The 24,641-nt window shown below is 44.3% G+C and overlaps 1 protein-coding gene across 6 annotated transcripts in view; it reads left to right on the top strand.

The window, feature by feature from the left end:
- Positions 1–24,641, top strand: part of CFAP54 (cilia and flagella associated protein 54) — a 752,512-nt gene that overhangs the window by 201,929 nt on the left and 525,942 nt on the right. For all 6 annotated transcript variants that reach the window (XM_069764454.1, XM_069764457.1, XM_069764455.1 and 3 more), the window contains one exon: positions 10,667–10,806. In XM_069764454.1, coding sequence (XP_069620555.1) covers positions 10,667–10,806 — 140 coding nt within the window. The remainder of the gene's footprint in view (positions 1–10,666; positions 10,807–24,641) is intronic.

Raw genomic sequence — 24,641 nt, 5'->3', positions numbered from 1 at the left:
ACTGCATGCACTCTTGTGCCTTAATATTGCTCTTCAGTTTCCTTACACACCCAGTTGCGGTGTTGTGCCAGCAAGGGTCTAATCGGACTTCAATCCTAGTTGGGGTTGAGTTCGCTGACTACTTGCTCGCGCTTTAGGTGCGGTACCGCGGTCCTGTGCCTTAACAGGATTGCTTCTTTCACGCTGGGTGAGGTTAACCCACGCGTGTATACTTTAGTGTACCACCATATAGTCTGCTAATTGCAAGCAGCAGGTTTTCACCTGCACGGTGGACCCCGGACTGCGAACGCATCTATACCATCTGTTTTGGTGCGTTCCGCCAGTCCTAACATATATATATATATATATATATATATATATATATATATACAGTGTGTATGTGTGTATATATATATATATATATATATATATATATATATATATATATATATATATATATATATATACACACAGTACAGGCCAAAAGTTTGGACACACCTTCTCATTTAGAGATTTTTCTGTATTTTCATGACTATGAAAATTGTACATTCACTCTGAAGGCATCAAAAGTATGGCATCAAAATTCCACACATGTGGAATTATATACTTAACAAAAAAGTGTGAAATAACTGAAAATATGTCTTATATTCTAGGTTCTTCAAAGTAGCCACTTTTTGCTTTGATAACTGCTTTGCACACTGTTGGCATTCTCTTGCTGAGCTTCAAGAGGTAGTCACCGGGAATGGTCTTCCAACAATCTTGAAGGAGGTCCCAGAGATGCTTAGCACTTGTTGGCCCTTTTGCCTTCACTCTGTGGTCCAGCTCAGCCCAAACCATCTCGATTGGGTTCAGGTCTGGTGACTGTGGAGGTCAGGTTATCTGGCATAGCACCCCATCACTCTCCTTCTTGGCCAAATAGCCCTTACACAGCATGGAGGTTTGTTTGGGGTCATTGTCCTGTTGAAAAATAAATGATGGTCCAACTAAACGCAAACCGGATGGAATAGCATGCCGCTGCAAGATGCTGTGGTAGCCATGCGGGTTCAGTATGCCTTAAATTTTGAATAAATTCCCAACAGTGTCACCAGCAAAGCATCCCCACACCAAGACACCTCCTCCTCCATGCTTCACGGTGGGAACCAGGCATATAGAGTCCATCCGTTCACCTTTTCTGCGTCGCACAAAGACCCGGTGGTTGGAACCAAAGATCTTAAATTTGGACTCATCAGACCAAAGCACAGATTTCCACTGGTCTAATGTCCATTCCTTGTCCGGAATACAGCAAAGTACTTCCGGGACATAGTGCGCCGGCGCATGCGCACTAATGCTTTTCGGCTTTGCCCGCAGTTGGGCAAAGCATACTGCGCGTGCGCAAGGCAAGATTGCTTTGCGCACGCGTGTACTACGGAGGAAACCTAATCAAATTCAAGACAATATTGCGGCCAGCGGGAAAGGAAGGGGTGCATGAAAGAACAGAAAACACCGCCCATCGGACCGTAAACAGAGCCCGCCAAATTCAGGTGCAGGTTCCCTTTAATTCATAGTTTTGATGCCTTCAGTGTGAATGTACAATTTTCATAGTCTTGAAAACACAGAAAAATCTTTAAATGAGACGGTGTCCAAACTTTTGGTCTGTACTGTTGTACTGTGTATATATATATATATATATATATATATATATATATATATATATATATATATATATATATATATATATATATATATATATATATATATTTGAGCACCCTGCATGGATAGTACTTAGCAGCACCCCCTTTTGCAATAATCACAGCTTGTAAATGCTGTTTGTAGCTAGCAAAGAGTCTTTCAATTCTTGTTTGAGTAATTTACATCCATTCTACCTTGGAAAATTCTTCCAGTTCTGTGAGTTTCCTGGGTCGTCTGGCATGCACTGCTACTTTGAGGTCTAACCACAGATTTTCAATGATGTTTAGATAATGGGACTGTGAGGGCAATTGTAAAGCCTTCACCTTGCACCTTTTGAGGTAGTCAATTGTGGAGTTTGATGTGTGTTTAGGATGATTATCCATTTGTAGAAGCCATCCTCTTTTCAACTTCAGCTTTTTTTACTGATCATGTTATGTTTGCATCAAGAATTTGTTGAAAGTAACAAACGGTAGTTTGAACACAGTCCAAAGGTCAGCAACGGAATATCAGATGCAAAGGGGCAGTAACAAACGGGTAATCTGAACACTGTCCAAAAGTCAGCAACAGAAGAAAAATCAAAACTTTTAGCACAGGGTACAGGCGAACATACCAGAGAGCACAATCTTAGAACAATCTTTTGACTGGAAAGGTTCTGAGCCAGACAGCTCACCTAAATAGCAGGGCAATTACCAAGAACATGGAGCACCTGTGGAACCAGTCAGATAGGTCAATCGAGCTGTCAGTCAAAGCACTTGACAGCTCAGCACACCCCAGCACAAGATAGGATGACAGAGCTGTCCATCACAGAGTCCCAGACACTCAGAGCAGAGGAATCGTGACACAGAACTTCTCTGTGAAGCATCCAGAAGTAGCCCCCATCATCAACTAATCCCAAACTGTTCTTCAACTATATCAATAGTAAAAGAATAAAAACTGAAAATGTAGGCCCCTTAAAAAATAGTGAGGAAAGAATGGTTGTAGATGACGAGGAAAAAGCTAACATATTAAACACTTTCTTCTCCACGGTATTCACGGTGGAAAATGAAATGCTAGGTGAAATCCCAAGAAACAATGAAAACCCTATATTAAGGGTCACCAATCTAACCCAAGAAGAGGTGCGAAACCTAAATAAGATTAAAATAGATAAATCTCCGGGTCCGGATGGCATACACCCACGAGTACTAAGAGAACTAAGTAATGTAATAGATAAACCATTATTTCTTATTTTTAGGGACTCTATAGCGACAGGGTCTGTTCCGCAGGATTGGCGCATAGCAAATGTGGTGCCAATATTCAAAAAGGGCTCTAAAAGTGAACCTGGAAATTATAGGCCAGTAAGTCTAACCTCTATTGTTGGTAAAATATTTGAAGGGTTTCTGAGGGATGTTATTCTGGATTATCTCAATGAGAATAACTGTTTAACTCCATATCAGCATGGGTTTATGAGAAATCGCTCCTGTCAAACCAATCTAATCAGTTTTTATGAAGAGGTAAGCTATAGGCTGGACCACGGTGAGTCATTGGACGTGGTATATCTCGATTTTTCCAAAGCGTTTGATACCGTGCCGCACAAGAGGTTGGTACACAAAATGAGAATGCTTGGTCTGGGGGAAATTGTGTGTAAATGGGTTAGTAACTGGCTTAGTGATAGAAAGCAGAGGGTGGTTATAAATGGTATAGTCTCTAACTGGGTCGCTGTGACCAGTGGGGTACCGCAGGGGTCAGTATTGGGACCTGTTCTCTTCAACATATTCATTAATGATCTGGTAGAAGGTTTACACAGTAAAATATCGATATTTGCAGATGATACAAAACTATGTAAAGCAGTTAATACAAGAGAAGATAGTATTCTGCTACAGATGGATCTGGATAAGTTGGAAACTTGGGCTGAAAGGTGGCAGATGAGGTTTAACAATGATAAATGTAAGGTTATACACATGGGAAGAAGGAATCAATGTCACCATTACACACTGAATGGGAAACCACTGGGTAAATCTGACAGGGAGAAGGACTTGGGGATCCTAGTTAATGATAAACTTACCTGGAGCAGCCAGTGCCAGGCAGCAGCTGCCAAGGCAAACAGGATCATGGGGTGCATTAAAAGAGGTCTGGATACACATGATGAGAGCATTATACTGCCTCTGTACAAATCCCTAGTTAGACCGCACATGGAGTACTGTGTCCAGTTTTGGGCACCGGTGCTCAGGAAGGATATAATGGAACTAGAGAGAGTACAAAGGAGGGCAACAAAATTAATAAAGCGGATGGGAGAACTACAATACCCAGATAGATTAGCGAAATTAGGATTATTTAGTCTAGAAAAAAGACGACTGAGGGGCGATCTAATAACCATGTATAAGTATATAAGGGGACAATACAAATATCTCGCTGAGGATCTGTTTATACCAAGGAAGGTGACGGGCACAAGGGGGCATTCTTTGCGTCTGGAGGAGAGAAGGTTTTTCCACCAACATAGAAGAGGATTCTTTACTGTTAGGGCAGTGAGAATCTGGAATTGCTTGCCTGAGGAGGTGGTGATGGCGAACTCAGTCGAGGGGTTCAAGAGAGGCCTGGATGTCTTCCTGGAGCAGAACAATATTGTATCATACAATTAGGTTCTGTAGAAGGACGTAGATCTGGGGATTTATTATGATGGAATATAGGCTGAACTGGATGGACAAATGTCTTTTTTCGGCCTTACTAACTATGTTACTATGTTACTATGTTCATGTTCCATCTACCTTGGTACCTTGCTTTCACTAACAGCACTAAGGTTTTTAGGAAAATAGTCCTAATGGGAATGTAAAAAATGTAACTTCAAATTTAAATAGGCCAAGGATTTGAAACATTTCAGCATCTTCTCCATAATGGACCTAAATTTTGGATCTTTGTTGGTACTTAAAAATTTATTCACAACTTCTTTAATAGAATCCCAAGCTCTTTTCTTAACTGCTTTCATTTTTATTTCAAACACGTCCTTCATGAGTTTAAGAATATCCGGATGTACAAAAATGCCTTCACTCAGTTTTGCTTCGGACTACCCTGAAACTTGGTACACAGGTACTTAAAAGTCTTTCCTTCTTTCTGTAGAGCTTTCACAAACTGCTTCATTAGTCCAAGCTTAATGTGGAGTGGTGGCAGGAGAACATTAGTGGGATCAACTAAACTTTCCCGCAAACTATGATATTGAGTCCAGGTTGCAAAGATGTTTTCGTTGGTCAACTTTTTTGGTTCTAGTGATGAGTGTTATGCTGGCTGTCCCATTCACACAAAAAGCATGGATACTCCGTGTATCCTCTTTGCTGCTGAAGAAACAAATAGAGAACTTTCAGATCAACACACATTGATCATCCTTGAGCCTCATAGTTACGTTTCTTGAGAATAAAGTTTAAATTCTCATAGCTTTCCTTCAAGTGCACAAAATGCACTACAGGCAGTGAAGCATACTTGCTGCCATTGTGCAGTAGTACAGCTTTCAGACTATTTTTTGAATGAATCAATAGTCTCCACTTGCTCACATTGTACTCAAGGTTACATTTTTCTATCAGCCTGGGAACATCACTGCAATGCACTAGAGCGCACCATCTTGAAAAAAGTATGGAAGGAATTCCTTTACTCTGCTTCAATACTATTTTCTAACAAATGTAATGACAACAAAATTATCCACCAAATGTCACGCAAAGGGGTTAACATATGCGGCAAGAAAAAGCCAATGGAGTCCGTGTTAGTGAAAAAACTCTATGTGATGGATTTTTTTAATATTTTGACTGAGTTCTGTGATTGAAAGTATATAAAAATCACCTCTTACTTTTCAAACAATTTTATCCTTGCAGACCTGATAATTTTCAGAAATTCTGCTGAGTTTAATTGTCCAGGCAAAGTGGATTTAATTTCATGAAAACTGCTGCCACTGTGCATTAATATTCTGTTGAACCATGCGATTTTGGTGTTTTTTTTGGCTCTATAGGCTTCTGTTGAGAGCCTGAAAAAATGTAGAATATAGCATGGAAAACAACCACTGCATTAAATCTGCATCAAATAAAAACACACAAAAATGTTTGCAAAAATGCAATAACCAGAGAATATAGAAAATAAAAGTAAAAAGTAGGTTTTCTTTGGATTAATAGCGCTGCCAAAAAAGAGAAATAAACGTATAAAAACCTTCTTTATTCAAGCTACAAATTATGGAGCTGATAGCTGATTCACCTCCTTCCTCAGGCTCATACAATACAGTTAGTGGCGGCTAGCTGATATACCTTCCCCCAATAATGTCAGAAATCAGATGTAATTAATTAGTATATAACAACATGTACTATAAGTCTTAAGAACAAAAAGATAAAAAGAATTACCAATACCAATGTTAAACGTATGCTTAATGCACCCCAATCCTATAAAATGATTTTTTTTTTAGAAAATCACAACCATAGAGTAAATAAATACTAAGAAAAAATAATTACATCAATAAATAAAGATCCCCCAAAGGGAATTCTTAATCAAGAACATCTCACTGAATAGTGTTTTCTATACATTCATTGAGGCCTTCAGGTGTTGCGGTGGACAATTTACATATCCAGTACGATTGCCTGTTGACAAGTCTCTGGAATCTATTGGATATAATTTGTAAGATGGCTGCTGGACAAGTCCTTGAGGGGAGATATGTGTCATTGTGGCTGTGAATGTGTGAGCTCGGAAGCATGCTCCAGCACATATAGCGCTGAGAGAGTTATTTGGGCCATTCCAGGGAGGGGTTTTACAAACAGTCAAAAGAGATGGGTGGGAATGACTGCTCACATATCCCAACCCCAGGGGCATGGTTTGGCGATAAAATGGAGACCGAGTGTCTCATTCAGGGTCTGTGGCTGGAGGTGTGGAGACCTCCAGTGTGTATTGCTAAAGGCACTGACCTGAGCGGGCGCAGTACTATATGGAATATTTACTTGCAGTTTGTTTTCAATTTGTGCCAGAAAATGCTCTGGCACAAATGCCATCCGGAGGGGTTTAGGAACTTTGAATAAACTTGCCAGGACATTGCATTAACACTGTTTCCTGTGCCTACCTCAGGCAGCTGAGTGAGTACAAACTCGTACAATTCTCTGCAATTTGTTCAAGAATAATAAGTCTCGGGCAACTGGGATTCTTTCCATGGAAGATAATATATATTTTTTTGTAATATTCACTGAAAGAATAGGATCATTAGTTAAAATTGTCCAGTACTTTGTCAAAATATTTCTAATCTCTATGTGGGACTTATTAAACGTAGTTATAAAACTATATGTTTTTTTTTATTTCATTTTGCATCCTCTATGGCTGACATCCTTATTATGTTATTACCTATTACATGAAAATTTAATTCATTTTCCAAGCAATCCGTCTGATTTAATTGTTTTTGTACACTCAAAGGCATCCTTCATAATATTTTTGGGGTATTTCTTTTCCCTGAACCATTTTTTTTTCAAATGGCAGGTTCCTTGAAAACATTCCCATCGGATGTGCAATTTTTCTAATCCACCTGTATTGGCCATAAGTGATGTGCGTGATAACATAACTTCCAAGTGGCGATGTTATCACAAGCACTATACTTACCTCCCGCATGTGCACGGCTTCTTCCCCTCTCATCGTTGATCCTCTGAAGCCGGATGTACGCGTGCCGGCTCCAGAAAGGCGCACTGCACATGATCAGAAGTCTCTGGATTAAAAATTTGGCCACCCATGGAGATATGTGTGCTCAGATAACTTTGACCAACGTTTCACATCTTAAATTGACTGTTAGGGTTATGGCTTGTTCACTATCATCATTAGGAAGAGGCTGGAAACCCAGCCTCTTCTAACCTTGTGCCAAAACCCAGCAAAAGAAAAAAACTTCTAAGCAGCTGCCTAGCTGTGACGGGTGTGTCAGATGCTACAGACAGTCACTGTGCATCTGGCTGCAGAAGGTCTCTGCGTTTGGCATTGCAGACGCCTTCTTAATCCTTCTGACTTTTGGACCCAGTAGCAACATCCCTCCTGCTCTATTTGACACACCTGGACTTGGGTGTTTATAGACTCAGTCTGCTTCTGGGAGTTGTCGGTGATATTCACAGTTTTCTCTTGTGAAGGCTTGGAGCTATAGCAGTCGGGTTACTTCCTCTCTGGTGCTGCTGGTGGACTTTAGGTGTTACCTCTCTGAGTTTGCTCAAGCTAAGTTGATTCCCCCTTGTTTGTCTCTTTCTTATCTGTATTGTACAGTGGGGACTGTGTAGTGCTCATCCCCCCTTCTCTATTCAGGGCCTAGCTCTAGGGATATACAGGGCTTAGGTTCCTGTGATTGATGTGGAACCAATCAGGTACAGACTGGGACTGAAATTCCGACCTGGCATTTGAAATCACACTGGGCCATGTTGTCCCCGTCCCCAAGCACCAGATGGAATATATTACTAATATTACCCTGGATGAAGGAAAGGAAGATTTACAACAAGACCAATATTTCTAATGATACCCGTGGCCTGCTGGGGTAAGTTCCAGAGTCAGCAACTTTGTGCTTCATCACAACAGTATGGGTTTCTTGAAAACACAGATTTTGTTAACAACATACCAGGCAAGACAGCCCATGACCAGACAGGCCCTTCTGGCATTTGCCAGAATTGCCAGATGGCCAGTCCAGCCCTGGAACCAATATAGGGACGGTAGGGGAGGCAGGGTGTTATTAAATCTGCCTAGGGATCTCCACTCCCCCTTTCACTAGCGTATGGGCTTCTTCCCCTCGTGTTGCCCTTAGTCTTCCCACGCTGTGCATGATACTAGCACTCTGAAAATGAAAACGGTATAGGCCCACAAAACATGAAAAGGCTATAAGAAGATAGCAAAGAGTTTTCAAGTTTCCCTTTCCTCAGTTTGAAATGTAATTAAGAAATGGCAGGTAACAGGAACAGTGGAGGTCAAGATAAGACCTGAAAGACAAAGGAAAATTTCAGTTAAGGTACCGTCTCACAGTGGCACTTTGGTCGCTACGACGGCACGATCCGTGACGCTCCAGCATCGCTCCATTATCGCTCCAGCGTCGTAGACTGCGGTCACACTTCGCAATGCACGACGCTGGAGCGATAATTTCATGACGTGTTTGCGATGTAGAAGCTGTTGGTAACTATGCGCACATCGTATACAATATCGTGCACACCTTTGTTACACGATGCGATCATGCCGCCACAGCAGGACACTTGACGATGAAAGAAAGTTTCAAACGATCTGCTACGACGTACGATTCTCAGCGGGGTCCCTGATCGCAGTAGCGTCTCAGACACAGCAAGATCGTAAGTATATCGCTGGAACGTCACGGATCGTGCCGTCGTAGCGACCAAAGTACCACTGTGAGACGGTACCCTTAGTGCTGCTCGTAGGATTTCTAGAGATTCAAATCAGAACCATCGCTTGACTGCAAAAGACCTTAAGAAAGATTTAGCAGACTCTGAAGTTGTAGTACATTGTTCTGCTGTTCAGAGACAACTGCACAAATATGACCTTCATGGATGAGTCATCAGAGGAAAACCTCTCCTGCATCTTCACCATAAAATTCAGCGTGAGAAGTATGCAAAACAACATCTAAACAAGCCTGATGTGTAGAGAAAAAGGGCACATAATTTCAGGAAAAGAACATCTTGCCAACCATTTAGCGTGGGGGTGGAACAATCATGCTTTGTGGTTGTGATGCAGCCAATAGCATGGGGAAAATGTCACGGGTAAAGGGAAGAATGGATTCAATGAAATTTAAACTAATTCATGATGCAAACATAACACCATCTATAAAAAAAGCTGACATTGAAAAGAGGATGGCTTCTACAAATGGATAATGATTGTAAACACATGTCAAAGTCCACAATTGACTACCTCAAAAGGCGCAAGCTGAAGGTTTTACAATGGCCCTCACAGTCCCCTGATCTGAACATCATTTAAAATCTGTGGCTAGACCTCAAAATAACAGTGCATGCAAAACAACCCAGCAATCTCACAGAACTGGAAGAATTTTCCAAGGAAGAATGGATGAAGATCCCTCAAACAATAATTGAAAGACTCTTGGCTGGCTACAAATAGCATTTACAAGCTATGATACTTGCAAAAGGGGGGGGGGGTGATAGTAGATACTAACCATGAAGGGTACCCAAACTTTTGCATAGGCCCATTTTCCTTTTTGCAATTTTTAAAATGTAAAAGATGACAATATATATACAGCTGTGCTCAAAAGTTTACATACCTCGGCAGAATTTTTGCTTTCTTGGTCTTTTTCCAGAGAGCAGGAATGATAACACCAAAACTTTATCTCCACACATGGTTAGTGGTTGGGTGAAACCATTTATTGTCAAACTACTGTGTTTTCTTTTTTTAAATCATCATGACAATCCAAAACATCCAAATGACCCTGGTCAAAATTCACATACCCCATTTCTTAATATCATGTATTGCCCTTTCTAACATCAATGACAGCTTGAAGTCCTTTGTGGTAGTTGTGAATGAGGTTCTTTATTTTCTCAGATCTTAAATCTGCCCACTCTTCTTGGCAAAAAGCCTCCAGTTCCTGTAAATTTCTGGGCTGTCTAGCATGAACTGCGCGCTTGAGATCTCCCCACAGTGGCTCAATGATATTGAGGTCAGGAGACTGAGATGGCCTTCCTATGAGTTAAGCTCTGGGTCATGTCCTTGTTGACTTTGGTGCTTTTCTTGCTCTGTGTGATCCTTTTTTACCCTTGTCTATGTGATTCAATAAGCTACAGTATGTATATCTTTGTACAAGATCACTTTTTTGTGCTTATTTATCTGGTTCTTCTTTTAGTGAATGTTATGTTTATAGTAAAGCTTAGGCCATTTTCACCATATCCCACTTCATTCAATTAGGTCGCTGTCCCACTTCATTCGGTTAGGTCGCTGGTAATTGGTAATTTTTTGGGTAATTTTTTGAATGGCTAGCCCTTCTCCCTGCTGATAAGCTTTGAATTATCTCTTGTATTGGGTAATTTCAATAACACAATAAATTAAATCTTTTGATTTACAGAGTGCTTATCATATTGGCCACTATAAAGTATCTAAGAAGGCCTGCTCTGTCCTGTGGAACTACTTTGTCTTCTCACCGAATCTGGCACCAAATCCTTCTGAAAGAAGAGGTGTCAGAGATGAATACATAACGCAGATGAGGTAAGTTGGGAAGTATCGACTGCCCCTATATGTATAGTGCAAGTGCTTAATATTAATGATAAGTTTGATTGAAAATGTAATTCATCTCAAATTAGCTTTAGTTTCCCAAACACTGTCTAACACACTTCATTAGTTAAGCCTGACTTCTACCCTACTGATGTTGAACACTAAAAACCTGCACTGTTTTTGGAAGCCTGGATTCTGTAAGAGTAACAGACTTGTTACAATATTGGTATTGTAGAACTGGTTCTGTGTAAAAAGAAGAGATTCAGACAATAAATCAGTAATTCAGTTTTCTAATGTTCATGGCTCTTCTTTTTAGATCTTGTGCAGTAAGAAACCTGCTCAATCATTAACTGCACTTGCTCATTTTTTACTGTTTTTACAGTTTTTTTGCCTGTTTTTAATTTGCACCTTTTTCTTTTAATATTCTATATTTGTGCACCTGCTTCAGGTTGCAAATTAACTTCTTATGAAGGGTGCATGTATAAAGTATAAAGGGGGCTTAAGAGCTGAGCTCCCTCCACACACTGCTAATGTTGATTATCTAATATATAATTGCCTAGAATACTACTTCCTGCAATCTGTGCCAACTTCCTGTCCGGAGCTAATGTCCGGAGCTAATGTCCGGAGATAAGTGACGTCAACAGTGTCCAGTGTCTGATTGGTTGCCGCCTGCTGCGAGCGACCAATCAGAAACGTGCCGTACTGTGACACACTCCGCCCGCCATTTTGGTGTGATTTTTGAATTTTTACCTCACAGCAAGTTTCTACTGCGTGGAGGCGGGCCCAGTGACGTTGCTCTTCAAGCTCCTGCCGAATTTCGTCAAAAAAATGATAATACCATTTACCAAAACTATATATATTTAGTTGTGAAGTGGTTCAGTGACATTTTCACACCAATTTTGAACTTTTGTTTGGTGTTTTCTCCATATACTGCCTATTATTCACTGACTGTTATACTGAGAGACTGCCGTTTATTAACCTCTTCTTTGCCACATTGGGTATATTGCTCTATTATTTGCCACATAAGGACATTGTCCATTATTGCCCAGCAATTTCTTAAATAACAAGAATTGTCAAGAGCTGGTAAGTGCAGCCATTTTTTGTTCTTTCTTACTATTATTTATTAATTGTATTATTCTTACATTTGAATAAATAAAGTATATATGGATTCTAGACTCCCGATTCTTTAGAATCGGGCTGACATCTAGTACTACATATTCAGCATCTCTCCTGGGGCCAATATGCAAATGTTTGTGCAAATTGGTCCCACAAACTTCTAATGCACTCTAGACCTAAGCATGACAGCCTCATAGACATATACAGTATGAAGCTGTAACTCTTGGGTCGGAAGAGCCACAGCCAGTCCGTGCATTAGTGGTCTGTGCTCCAACATCTGATTGCTATCAGTCATAGCCAGAGCTCAGCTTATAACCATTTAGATGCTGCTGTCACTTCCCCAACAATTGATCCCAGGGAAACGTGGGCGTCCGCTGTATTCATGGGGACGCCAAGAACTACCTTATTGCCAGAGTGTTGATAAAAAAAGCCATGGTACAGTGTACCATGAGGTCGAGGTAGTCAGAGACTTGCTACATACCGTGATAATTGGGCAGGACTTCAGCCTGTTCTGGAACATGTGGGGAAAGGCAGGGGTGCCAAGTGACTCAGACAAGAGCAGCGCAACCCTGATGATTTCCCGTCGGAGTTGGAGGAGTTTCCTTGGTGTGTCCTCGCTGGTCTTGAGGACGAAACAGTGATCAGTGATGCGGAGGTTTCTGAACTGGGGGTTTCTGGGCAAAATTTTGGGACTAGTTTAATGCAGGATCTTACCCTAAAGGGGGGCCTTTGAAAATGTGTCTGTGATCGATAGGGTTGCTGAAGAGCCGGGGGCTGACACCAGGTACCCACACTTTGCGGTCAATGGTGAATTATTGTATTGGGTGACCACCCTGAAGGGAGGTGAGATGATAGTGGATTAGCTGTTAGTTCCAGGACCCTACTAGCAGAGGGTTTTAGACATGGCCCATTCACACGTTTTGGGGGGACATATGGGGTAGACCAAACATAGGAGAGGATATTGCAGAGGTTCTGTTGGCTGGGATGTTACCAGGAGATCCTGAATTATTGAAGGTCCTACCCCACCTGCCAGATAACCGCTCCCTCTTATCACTTCCAAAGTCCCCCAGTCCCGTTACCCATAATAATGATCCCATTAGAGAGAATTTCCATGGACCTAGTAGGTCTTCTAGTTAAGTCTGCATGAGGGCACCAATATATCCTAGTAGATAGGGATTATGTGATCCGGTACAGAGGCAATACCACTAAGGAATTATTCGGCCAAGAGTAGGGTTGAGCGAAACGGGTCGTTCATTTTCAAAAGTCGCCGACTTTTGGCAAAGTCAGGTTTCATGAAACCCGACCCGACCCCTGTGCGGAGTCGACCATGCGGTACGCGACTTTCGCGCCAAAGTCGCGTTTCAATGACGCGAAAAGCGCTATTTCTCAGCCAATGAAGGTGAACGCAGAGTGTGGGCAGCGTGATGACATAGGTCCTGGTCCCCACCATCTTAGAGAAGGGCATTGCAGTGATTGGCTTGCTGTCTGCGGCGTCACAGGAGCTATAAAGAGGCGTTCCCGCCGACCGCCATCTTACTGCTGCTGATCTGAGCTTAGGGAGAGGTTGCTGCCGCTTCGTCAGAAGCAGGGATAGCGTTAGGCAGGGTCCATTAACCCCCAAACCGCTAGTGCTGTAGCGATTTCCACTGTCCAACACCACCTTCGGTGTGCAGGGATAGTGGAAGCTACATTTTTTTTTCTCAGCACTGTAGCTCATTGGGCTGCCCTAGAAGGCTCCCTGATACCTGCATTGCTGTGTGTACGCCGCTGTGCAAACCAACTGCTTTTTTCAAAGCACAAATCCTGTTCTTCCTTCCTTTCTGCACAGCTATCTTTTTTGTTTGTCCACACTTTTTATTTAATTTGTGCATCAGTCCACTCCTTATTGCTGCCTGCCATACCTGGCTGAGATTACTGCAGGGAGATAGTAATTGTAGGACAGTCCCTGTTTTTTTTTTTTTTTTGGTGGGAGATTAAGATTGGCATTTCTGCTAGAGTGCCATCCCTGTGTGTGCCATCTCTCACTCAGTGGGCCATAGAAAGCCTATTTATTTTTTTGGTTGATTTGGGTTCTAAATTCTACCTGAAAAAATCACTAAATCAATCAGTGGGAGATAAATATTGGCCTCTGGGCTTGTGTGCCACTCCTGACTCCTGTGTGTGCCATCTCTCACTCAGTGGGCCATAGAAAGCCTATTTATTTTTTTGGTTGATTTGGGTTCTAAATTCTACCTGAAAAAATCAATAAATCAATCAGTGGGAGATAAATATTGGCCTCTGGGCTTGTGTGCCACTCCTGACTCCTGTGTGTGCCATCTCTCACTCAGTGGGCCATAGAAAGCCTATTTATTTTTTTGGTTGATTTGGGTTCTAAATTCTACCTGAAAAAATCACTAAATCAATCAGTGGGAGATAAATATTGGCCTCTGGGCTTGTGTGCCACTCCTGACTCCTGTGTGTGCCATCTCTCACTCAGTGGGCCATAGAAAGCCTTTTTTTTTTTTATTTGGTTTCTAAATTCTCCCTGAAAAAAATCATTTTATTTTATTTGGTTTCTAAATTCTTCCTGAAAAAATCATTTTATTTTATTTTGTTTCTAAAGTCTCCCTGAAAAAAAAAAAAAATCAGTGGGAGATTAATATTGCCCTTTCTGCTTGTGTGCCAGTCTTGACTCCTGGGTGTGCCATCTCCCTCTCTCAAATAGTGGGCCATAGAAAGCCTATTTATTTTTTTGGTTGATTTGGGTTCTAAATTCTACCTGAAAAAATCACTAAATCAATCAGTGGGAGATAAATATTGGCCTCTGGGCTTGTGTGCCACTCCTGACTCCTGTGTGTGCCATCTCTCACTCAGTGGGCCATCTCTCACTCAGTGGGCCATAGAAAGCCTATTTTTTTTTATTTGGTTTCTAAATTCTCCCTGAAAAAATCATTTTATTTTATTTGGTTTCTAAATTCTTCCTGAAAAAATCATTTTATTTTATTTTGTTTCTAAAGTCTCCCTGAAAAAAAAAAAATCAGTGGGAGATTAATATTGCCCTTTCTGCTTGTGTGCCAGTCTTGACTCCTGGGTGTGCCATCTCTCTCTCTCAAATAGTGGGCCATAGAAAGCCTATTTATTTTTTTGGTTGATTTGGGTTCTAAATTCTACCTGAAAAAATCACTAAATCAATCAGTGGGGGATAAATATTGGCCTCTGGGCTTGTGTGCCACTCCTGACTCCTGTGTGTGCCATCTCTCACTCAGTGGGCCATAGAAAGCCTATTTTTTTTAATTTGGTTTCTAAATTCTCCCTGAAAAAATCATTTTATTTGGTTTCTAAATTCTTCCTGAAAAAATCATTTTATTTTATTTGGTTTCTAAATTCTCCCTGAAAAAAAAAAAAAATGGGAGATTAATATTGACATTTGTGCTTGAGTGACAGTCCTGCGTGTGTGGCATCTCTGTGATTTGGTGCCACAGAAAACAGAGTGTGTAACATTGTGCCTGATTTTCCTTGCGGTCTCACCAACCTGTAAAGGGATATCGAAATCATACTGAAGTTATAGCTCACCGTGTAAGTTGTTTGACAGCAACAAATAAAGTTACTTTGGTTAAGTTTTTAAAACAATGAGGAAGTCTGGTGCAAGAGGTCATGGCCGTGGGCGTTCATTGTCAGCTGGTAATGATGGTAGTGGTAGTGGAGCATCAGGTGGTCGTGGGAAAAAAAATATTCCACCTAAGTCTGGAGCTGTGGAGCCAGGTTCGTTGTCTGGCTACACAAGGCCTCGAACGCTCTCTTTTCTGGGAGTAGGAAAACCGCTTTTAAAGCCGGAACAGCAACAGCAAGTTTTGGCTTACCTTGCTGACTCAGCCTCTAGCTCTTTTGCCTCCTCTTCTGAAACTGGTAAATGTAAAAGCAGCGCGTCGTTTGTGGATGTTCACGGTCAGGGACAAGTCGCTTCCTTGTCCTCTTAAGCAAAAACAACAACAAGAGAGAAGGATGCAGCAGGCGACACAACGGGTTACTCCATGGAGCTCTTTACACATACCGTCCCTGGCTTAGAAAGTGAAACAGTTAACAGGCCATGCCCATTACAAGTAGATTCTGACATGGAGTGCACTGATGCACAGCCACAGCCAAACTACTATGCTGGTCCTTTGACTCAGACCACAACATTGCCCTCTCAGGGTACTGATCCACAATCAGACCCTGATGAGACTATGTTGCCCCATCACGAACGCTATACCACCGACCGACACGGTGACACAGACGAAGTTGCACACGAGCTAGAAGAGGAGGTTATAGATGACCCAGTTGTTGACCCCGATTGGCAGCCATTGGGGGAACGGTGCAGGCGGCAGTAGTTCTGAAGCGGAGGTGGAGGAGGGGCCGCAGCAGGCATCAACATCGCAACAGGTTCCATCTGCCGGGCCCGTATCTGGCCCAAAACGTGTGGCAAAGCCAAAACCTGTTGGAGGACAGCGTGGCCATCCGGTTAAAGCTCAGTCTGCAATCCCTGAAAAGGGATCCGATGCTAGGAAGAGTGCAGTCTGGCATTTTTTTAAACAACATCCAATTGATCAGCGCAAAGTCATCTGTCAAAAATGTTCAACTAGCTTAAGCAGAGGTCAGAATCTGAAAAGTCTCAATACAAGTTGCATGCATAGACATTTAACCACCATGCATTTGCAAGCCTGGACTAACTACCAAACGTCCCTTAAGGTTGTAGCACCCTCGGCCAATGAAGCTAGTCAGCAACGCAACATCCCTTCCGTCACTGTAAGGCCATCATTTTCCGCACCACCGGCAGTATCTGTGCAGGTTTCTTTGCCAGCCAAAAGCAGTCAGGGTCAGGGAATCACCAGTTTTGTAGGAGGAAATATTGCATCTAGGGCACCGGCGGAAACAATACCGTCTCCAACCGTTTCTCAGTCTGCCATGTCCACCGGCATACCCGCAAGTTCCACGATCTCCAGCTCTCCAGTCCAGCTCACCCTACATGAGACTCTGGTTAGAAAAAGGAAGTACTTATCCTCGCATCCGCGTACACTGGGTTTTAACGCCCACATAGCTAGACTAATCTCGTTAGAGATGATGCCCTACCGGTTAGTTGAAAGCGAAGCTTTCAAAGCCCTGATGGAGTATGCTGAACCACGCTACGAGCTACCCAGCCGACACTTTTTTTCCAGAAAAGCCATCCCAGCCCTGCACCAGCATGTTAAACAGCGCATCGTCCATGCACTCAGGCAATCTGTGAGTACAAAGGTGCACCTGACTACAGATGCATGGACCAGTAGGCATGGCCAGGGACGTTACGTGTCCATCACGGCACACTGGGTGAATGTGGTGGATGCAGGGTCCACAGGGGACATCAATTTCGGGACAGTTATGCCTAGCCCACGGTCTAGGAAACAGTTGGCTGTAGGCGTTCGCACCCCCTCCTCCTCGTCCTCCTGCAGAAGCGAGAGCTCTTCCACAGACCGCAGTCGCCCAACCACTCCATCGGCAGCTGTCACTGTTGCACACCAGTTGTCCCATTATGGGCCAGCTACTGGCAAGCGTCAGCAGGCTGTATTGGCTATGAAGTGTTTGGGCGACAACAGACACACCGCGGAAGTTCTGTCCGAGTTCTTGCAGCAAGAAACACAGTCGTGGCTGGGCACAGTAGAACTTGAGGCAGGCAAGGTAGTGAGTGATAACGGAAGGAATTTCATGGCTGCCATCTCCCTTTCCCAACTGAAACACATTCCTTGCCTGGCTCACATCTTAAACCTGGTGGTGCAGTGCTTATTGAAAACTTATCCTGGGTTCTCTGACCTGCTCCTCAAGGTGCGTGGACTTTGCTCACATATCCGCTGTTCGCCTGTACACTCCAGCCGTATGCAGACCTATCAGCGGTCTTTGAACCTTCCCCAGCATCGCCTAATCATAGACGTTGCAACAAGGTGGAACTCAACACTGCACATGCTTCAGAGACTGTGCGAACAGAGGCGGGCTGTTATGTTTTTGTGGGAGGATACACATACACGGGCAGGCAGTAGGATGGCAGAGATGGAGTTGTCAGGTGTGCAGTGGTCGAAGATACAAGACATGTGTCAAGTCCTTCAGTGTTTTGAGGAATGCACATGGCTGGTTAGTGCAGACAACGCCATAATAAGCATGAGCATCCCCCTAATGTGACTGCTGATGAAAAGTTTGACGCACATAAAGGATCAGGCATCTGCACCAGAGGAAGAGGAAAGCCTTGATGACAGTCAGCCATTGTCTGGTCAGGGCAGTGTACAGGACGAGTTAGCGGGCGAAGAGGAGGTGGAGGACGAGGAGGATGATGGGGATGAGTATATTTTTAATGAGGAAGCTTTCCCGGGGGCACTGGAAATTGGTTGCGTGGCAAGGCCGGGTTCTGGTTTTTTGAGGGACACAAGTGACGTAGATTTGCCTGAAACTGCCCCACAACCAATCACAACCGCAGATTTGACAACTGGAACTTTGGCCCACATGGCGGATTATGCCTTACATATCCTCAAAAGGGACACACGCATTACTAAAATGATGAACGATGACGATTACTGGTTGGCCTGCCTCCTTGATCCTCGCTATAAAGGCAAATTGCAAAATATTATGCCACATGAGAACTTGGAACTAATATTAGCAACCAAACAATCAACTCTTGTTGACCGTTTGCTTCAGGCATTCCCAGCACACAGCGCCCGTGATCGTTCTCACACGAGCTCCAGGGGGCAGCAGACCAGGAGTGTTAGGGGTGCACACATCAGAAGTGGCGTTGGACAGAGGGGTTTTCTGACCAGGTTGTGGAGTGATTTTGCTATGACCGCAGACAGGACAGGTACTGCTGCATCAATTGAAAGTGACAGGAGACAACATTTGTCCAGTATGGTTACAAACTATTTTTCATCCCTTATCGATGTTCTCCCTCAACCGTCATTCCCATTTGATTACTGGGCATCCAAATTAGACACCTGGCCAGAATTGGCAGAATATGCATTGCAGGAGCTTGCTTGCCTGGCAGCTAGTGTCCTATCAGAAAGAGTATTCAGTGCTGCAGGTTCAATATTAACCGAAAAAAGGACTCGTCTGGCTACCCAAAATGTTGATGATCTAACATTCATTAAAATGAACCACAACTGGATTTCGAATTCTTTTGCCCCACCTTGCCCGGCCGACACCTAGCTTTCCTATGAAAAGCTCTTGCCTGTGGACTACTGTGAATTACTTTTCTAATGTCTTAATTTGCTGCAGCTGATTGTCCAGCATACGACATGTTTACACCTCCCTAAATGGCCAAACTCCCCACACGGGGCTGTGGTATCGCGACTTGGCGCAAGCACCCGTGAGAGTGCTGTTTGTCTGAAGAGGTGGGTGTGCCCGCTTTTGGTTGACAGCACTGCCACTGGGTCCCTCATAGTACAATAAAGTGACACACTGTTGTAACATGAGGGGCCCTGGGCCTGTACCGCCGGCCACAAGAGAGTTCACCCACCCCCAGGTCAAACATTGCTCTACCACTTCCACAGTTATCTCTCACACTTCCACCAATGTTTAGTCTATGCGCTGACATCCTTCCATTCCTGCCACTGACAATACCATTGTGTTGACATGTATGATGGTACTTAACATAGTCAGGGGCAGTGTCCTCTATTTACCAAAGTAAATACTTTGCGCCAAATTAGTAGGTCTGAAACTACGCAGAGGATCCCACCCCTGTACCTAATGATTGCACCCTTTAGTGTTTTCGTTTTGTTTTAATGCGAGACATTCACATTTATTTATTGTTTTGGACTACTAACTGGCAGACACTCATTACAATCAGCCTCCGCTGACCAGACCACTGCTGCCCGTGTACCCCTTGGAACCAATTTTAAATTGCCTACAGCCAGCCCAATTTTATTATGTTAGGCCTTCGAAGCCTGTCTGCGGTCCCTCCTTCCACTAGTTCTCCACTGACCTGTCTACTGCTGCCCGTGTACCCCTGGAACCAATTATAAAGTGCCTATAGCCAGTCCAATTTTATTATGTTAGGCCTTCGAAGGCTGTCTGCGTTCCCTCCTTCCACTAGGCCTCCACTGACCTGTCTACTGCTGCCCGTGTACCCCTGGAACCAATTATAAAGTGCCTACAGCCTGTCCAATTTTATTATGTTAGGCCTTCGAAGCCTGTCTGCGGTCCCTCCTTCTACTAGGCCTCCACTGACCAGACCACTGCTGCCCGTGTACCCCTGGAGCCAATTTTAAATTGCCTACAGCCAGCCCAATTTATTATGTTAGGCCTTCGAAGCCTGTCTGCGGTCCCTCCTTCCACTAGGCCTCCACTGACCAGACCACTGCTGCCCGTGTACCCCCGGAACCAATTATAAAGTGCCTACAGCCATATGTTATTATGTTAGGCCTTCGAAGCCTGTCTGCGGCCCGTTCTTTCTACTACTACACTGACCAGACCACTGCTGCCCGTGTACCCCTGGAACCTATCTAAAAGTGCCTGCAGCCCAATTTTTTTTTATGTTAGGCCTTCGAAGCCTGTCTGCGGTCCCTCCTTCCACTAGGCCTCCACTGACCAGACCACTGCTGCCCGTGTACCCCTGGAACCAATTTTAAATTGCCTACAGCCAGCCCAATTTTATTATGTTAGGCCTTCGAAGCCTGTCTGCAGTCCCTCCTTCCACTAGGCCTCCACTGACCTGTCTACTGCTGCCCGTGTACCCCTGGAACCAATTATAAAGTGCCTACAGCCTGTCCAATTTTATTATGTTAGGCCTTCGAAGCCTGTCTGCGGTCCCTCCTTCCACTAGGCCTCCACTGACCAGACCACTGCTGCCCTTCTACCCCTGGAACCAATTATAAAGTGCCTACAGCCATATGTTATTATGTTAGGCCTTAGAAGCCTGTCTGCGGCCCGTACTTTCTACCACTCCTACACTGACCAGACCACTGCTGCCCGTGTACCCCTGGGACCTATTTAAAAGTGCCTACAGCCCAATGTTTTTTATGTTAGACCTTCGAAGCCTGTCTGCGGTCCCTTCTTTCCACTACTACTCCACAGACCAGACCAATGCTGCCCGTGTACCCCTGGAACCAATTATAAAGTGCCTACAGCCCAATTTTTTTTATGTTAGGCCTTCGAAGCCTGTCTGCGGTCCCTCCTTCCACTAGGCCTCCACTGACCTGTCTACTGCTGCCCGTGTACCCCTGGAACCAATTTTAAATTGCCTACAGCCAGCCCAATTTATTATGTTAGGCCTTCGAAGCCTGTCTGCGGTCCCTCCTTCCACTAGGCCTCCACTGACCTGTCTACTGCTGCCCGTGTACCCCTGGAACCAATTATAAAGTGCCTACAGCCATATGTTATTATGTTAGGCCTTAGAAGCCTGTCTGCGGCCCGTTCTTTCTACTACTCCTACACTGACCAGACCACTGCTGCCCGTGTACCCCTGGAACCTATTTAAAAGTGCCTACAGCCCAATGTTTTTTATGTTAGACCTTCGAAGCCTGTCTGCGGTCCCTTCTTTCCACTACTACTCCACAGACCAGACCAATGCTGCCCGTGTACCCCTGGAACCAATTATAAAGTGCCTACAGCCCAATTTTTTTTATGTTAGGCCTTCGAAGCCTGTCTGCGGTCCCTCCTTCCACTAGGCCTCCACTGACCTGTCTACTGCTGCCCGTGTACCCCTGGAACCAATTATAAAGTGCCTACAGCCCAATATTTTTTATGTTAGGCCTTCGAAGCCTGTCTGCGGTCCCTCCTTCCACTAGGCCTCCACTGACCTATCTACTGCTGCCCGTGTTCCCCTGGAACCAATGTTAAATTGCCTACAGCCAAATTTTATTATGTTAGGCCTTCGAAGCCTGTCTGCGGTCCCTGCTTCCACTAGGCCTCCACTGACCTGTCTACTGCTGCCCGTGTACCCCTGGAACCAATGTTAAAGTGCCTACAGCCCAATATTTTTTTATGTTAGGCCTTTGAAGTCTGTCTGCGGCCCGTTCTTTCTACTACTCCTACACAGACCAGACCACTGCTGCCTGTGTTCCCCTGGAACCTATTTAAAAGTGCCTACAACCCAATATTTTTTTATGTTAGGCCTTCGAAGCCTGTCTGCGGCCCGTTCTTTCTACTACTACTACAATGACCAGTCTACTGCTGCCCGTGTACCCCTGGAACCAATGTTAAAGTGCCTACAGCCCAATATTTTTTTATGTTAGGCCTTCGAAGCCTGTCTGCGGCCCGTTCTTTCAACTACTCCTACAGTGACCAGACCACTGCTGCCCGTGTACCCCTGGAACCTATTTAAAAGTGCCTACAGCCCAATATTTTTTTATGTTAGGCCTTCGAAGCCTGTCTGCGGCCCGTTCTTTCTACTACTCCTACACTGACCAGTCTACTGCTGCCCGTGTACCCCTGGAACCAATGTTAAAGTGCCTACAGCCCAATATTTTTTTATGTTAGGCCTTCGAAGCCTGTCTGCGGCCCGTTCTTTCTACTACTCCTACACTGACCAGTCTACTGCTGCCCGTGTACCCCTGGAACCAATGTTAAAGTGCCTACAGCCCAATATTTTTTTATGTTAGGCCTTCGAAGCCTGTCTGCGGCCCGTTCTTTCTACTACTCCTACACTGACCAGACCACTGCTGCCTGTGTACCCCTGGAACCTATTTAAAAGTGCCTACAGCCCAATATTTTATTATGTTAGGCCTTCGAAGCCTGTCTGCGGCCCGTTCTTTCTACTACTCCTACACTGACCAGTCTACTGCTGCCCGTGTACCCCTTGAACCAATGTTAAAGTGCCTACAGCCCAATATTTTTTTATGTTAGGCCTTCGAAGCCTGTATGCGGCCCGTTCTTTCTACTATTCCACTGCTGCCTGTGTACCCCTGTAACCTTTTTTTAAGCTGCAGTGAGCCACATTTTTGGTTTAAGGCCTACTACCTGTGTCTGTCTGCGCCACTCAATACAGCTGTGTTCCTTTGAAAAAAGCTGAGCGTCAATAGTCTTGTTTTCAGCCTCTAGGAATTTTAAAACTGCATTGGGGCTACAACTTTGGTAGGGCCTAGTAACGGTTTCTGCCGCCCCAAGGTGTGCCCCAGGTTTCGTCCACATTGCTTCGATCTTCCTACTCTCGTTTAGTAGTTGTTGCAAACTACACTGCATTAGGCCTACAGATTGGGTATGGGGTGTAGAGACGGTGTGTTCAACTCCAAGGTGTTCCCCAGGTTTCCTCGCCATTGCTTCGGTCTTCCGACTCTCGTTTAGTAGTTGTTGGAAACTACACTGCATTAGGCCTACAAATTGGGTATGGGGTGTAGAGACGGTGTGTTCCACTCCAAGGTGTTCCCCAGGTTTCCTCGCCATTGCTTCGGTCTTCCGACTCTCGTTTAGTAGTTGTTGGAAACTACACTGCATTAGGCCTACAAATTGGGTATGGGGTGTAGAGACGGTGTGTTCCACTCCAAGGTGTTCCCCAGGTTTCCTCGCCATTGCTTCGGTCTTCCGACTCTCGTTTAGTAGTTGTTGGAAACTACACTGCATTAGGCCTACAAATTGGGTATGGGGTGTAGAGACGGTGTGTTCCACTCCAAGGTGTACCCCAGGTTTCCTCGCCATTCCTTCGGTCTTCCGACTCTCGTTTAGTAGTTGTTGGAAACTACACTGCATTAGGCCTACAAATTGGGTATGGGGTGTAGAGACGGTATCTTCCACTCCAAGGTGTTCTCCAGGTTGCCTTTCCTGAGCTTCTATCTTCAGGCTCTTGTTAAATAGTGGTTAAATGGAACAACTGCATTTGGCGTACTAGTTGGTTTGGGGCCTACTAACAGTGTCTGCCGCTCCTTGCTGTTCTCCTGGTTTCCTGTCCTGAAATTCCATTTTCAGGCTCTCGTTAAGTAGTTGTTAATGTTAGACTGCATTTGGCCTACTAGTTGGGTTGGGGCCTACTATCGGTGTCTGCCACTCCTTGCTGTTCTCCTCCACTGAATAAAGCTGTGCTGCCTGTTTACTACGGTTGCCAATTTTTAACTGCATTTCGACTACTTACTGATTTGGGCCTACTCTCTGTGTCAGCCTCTCATTCCAGTTGTCCTCCACTGCAATGCCCCCTGGTTAGTCCTGTGTTACCAATTTTGAACTGCATTTAGCCAACTTTATTCTTTGGGCCTATATCTGTGTTTCCTCCTCATCCTGCCCATTGCCCAGCCAGTGATAGATGAGTCTGCTGGTACATTGACCCATAACGCAACATTCGCCGTGCACGCTACACAGCAAGATTGTGACCCTGCTGAAAGTCAGGTTCCTCTTCCCGCATACCATACCACCTTACACGGGGACAAAGAGGAAGGTGCAGATGAAAGTGCAGGTTCCTTCATCAGGTGGGGGGAGGAATACTAGTTGGCGACGTCACTGGCACAGGGCCTCTCATAGTACGCAAAAGTGTTGCTGCCGGTGGGAGGCGCCCCCGCCGTGCAAACACACTGCTGTACTTTGAGGGGCCCTGTGCCAGTGCCAATGCCAACGAGTGGGCCCCCCCTGCTTGCTCAGGATCACAGCATTTGCAAAGTTGAAATACTTACCTCTCCCTGCTCCACTGCCGTGACGTCGTCCAGATTTCATGGGCCCACTAATTACTTGAACCAGCCCTACCCCCCACAACTTTAGCCAAATGACCCCCAATATCAAATGCCTTCCAATTATTATAAGCTAAATTATGATTGACAAGCTTCTGT

This window comes from Ranitomeya imitator, chromosome 4, assembly GCF_032444005.1.
Source record: "Ranitomeya imitator isolate aRanImi1 chromosome 4, aRanImi1.pri, whole genome shotgun sequence".
In the NCBI taxonomy this organism is placed as follows: Eukaryota; Metazoa; Chordata; class Amphibia; order Anura; family Dendrobatidae; genus Ranitomeya; species Ranitomeya imitator.
The sequence above is the reverse complement of the archived record's forward strand: the minus strand, read 5'-3'. Positions and strand labels throughout refer to the sequence as shown.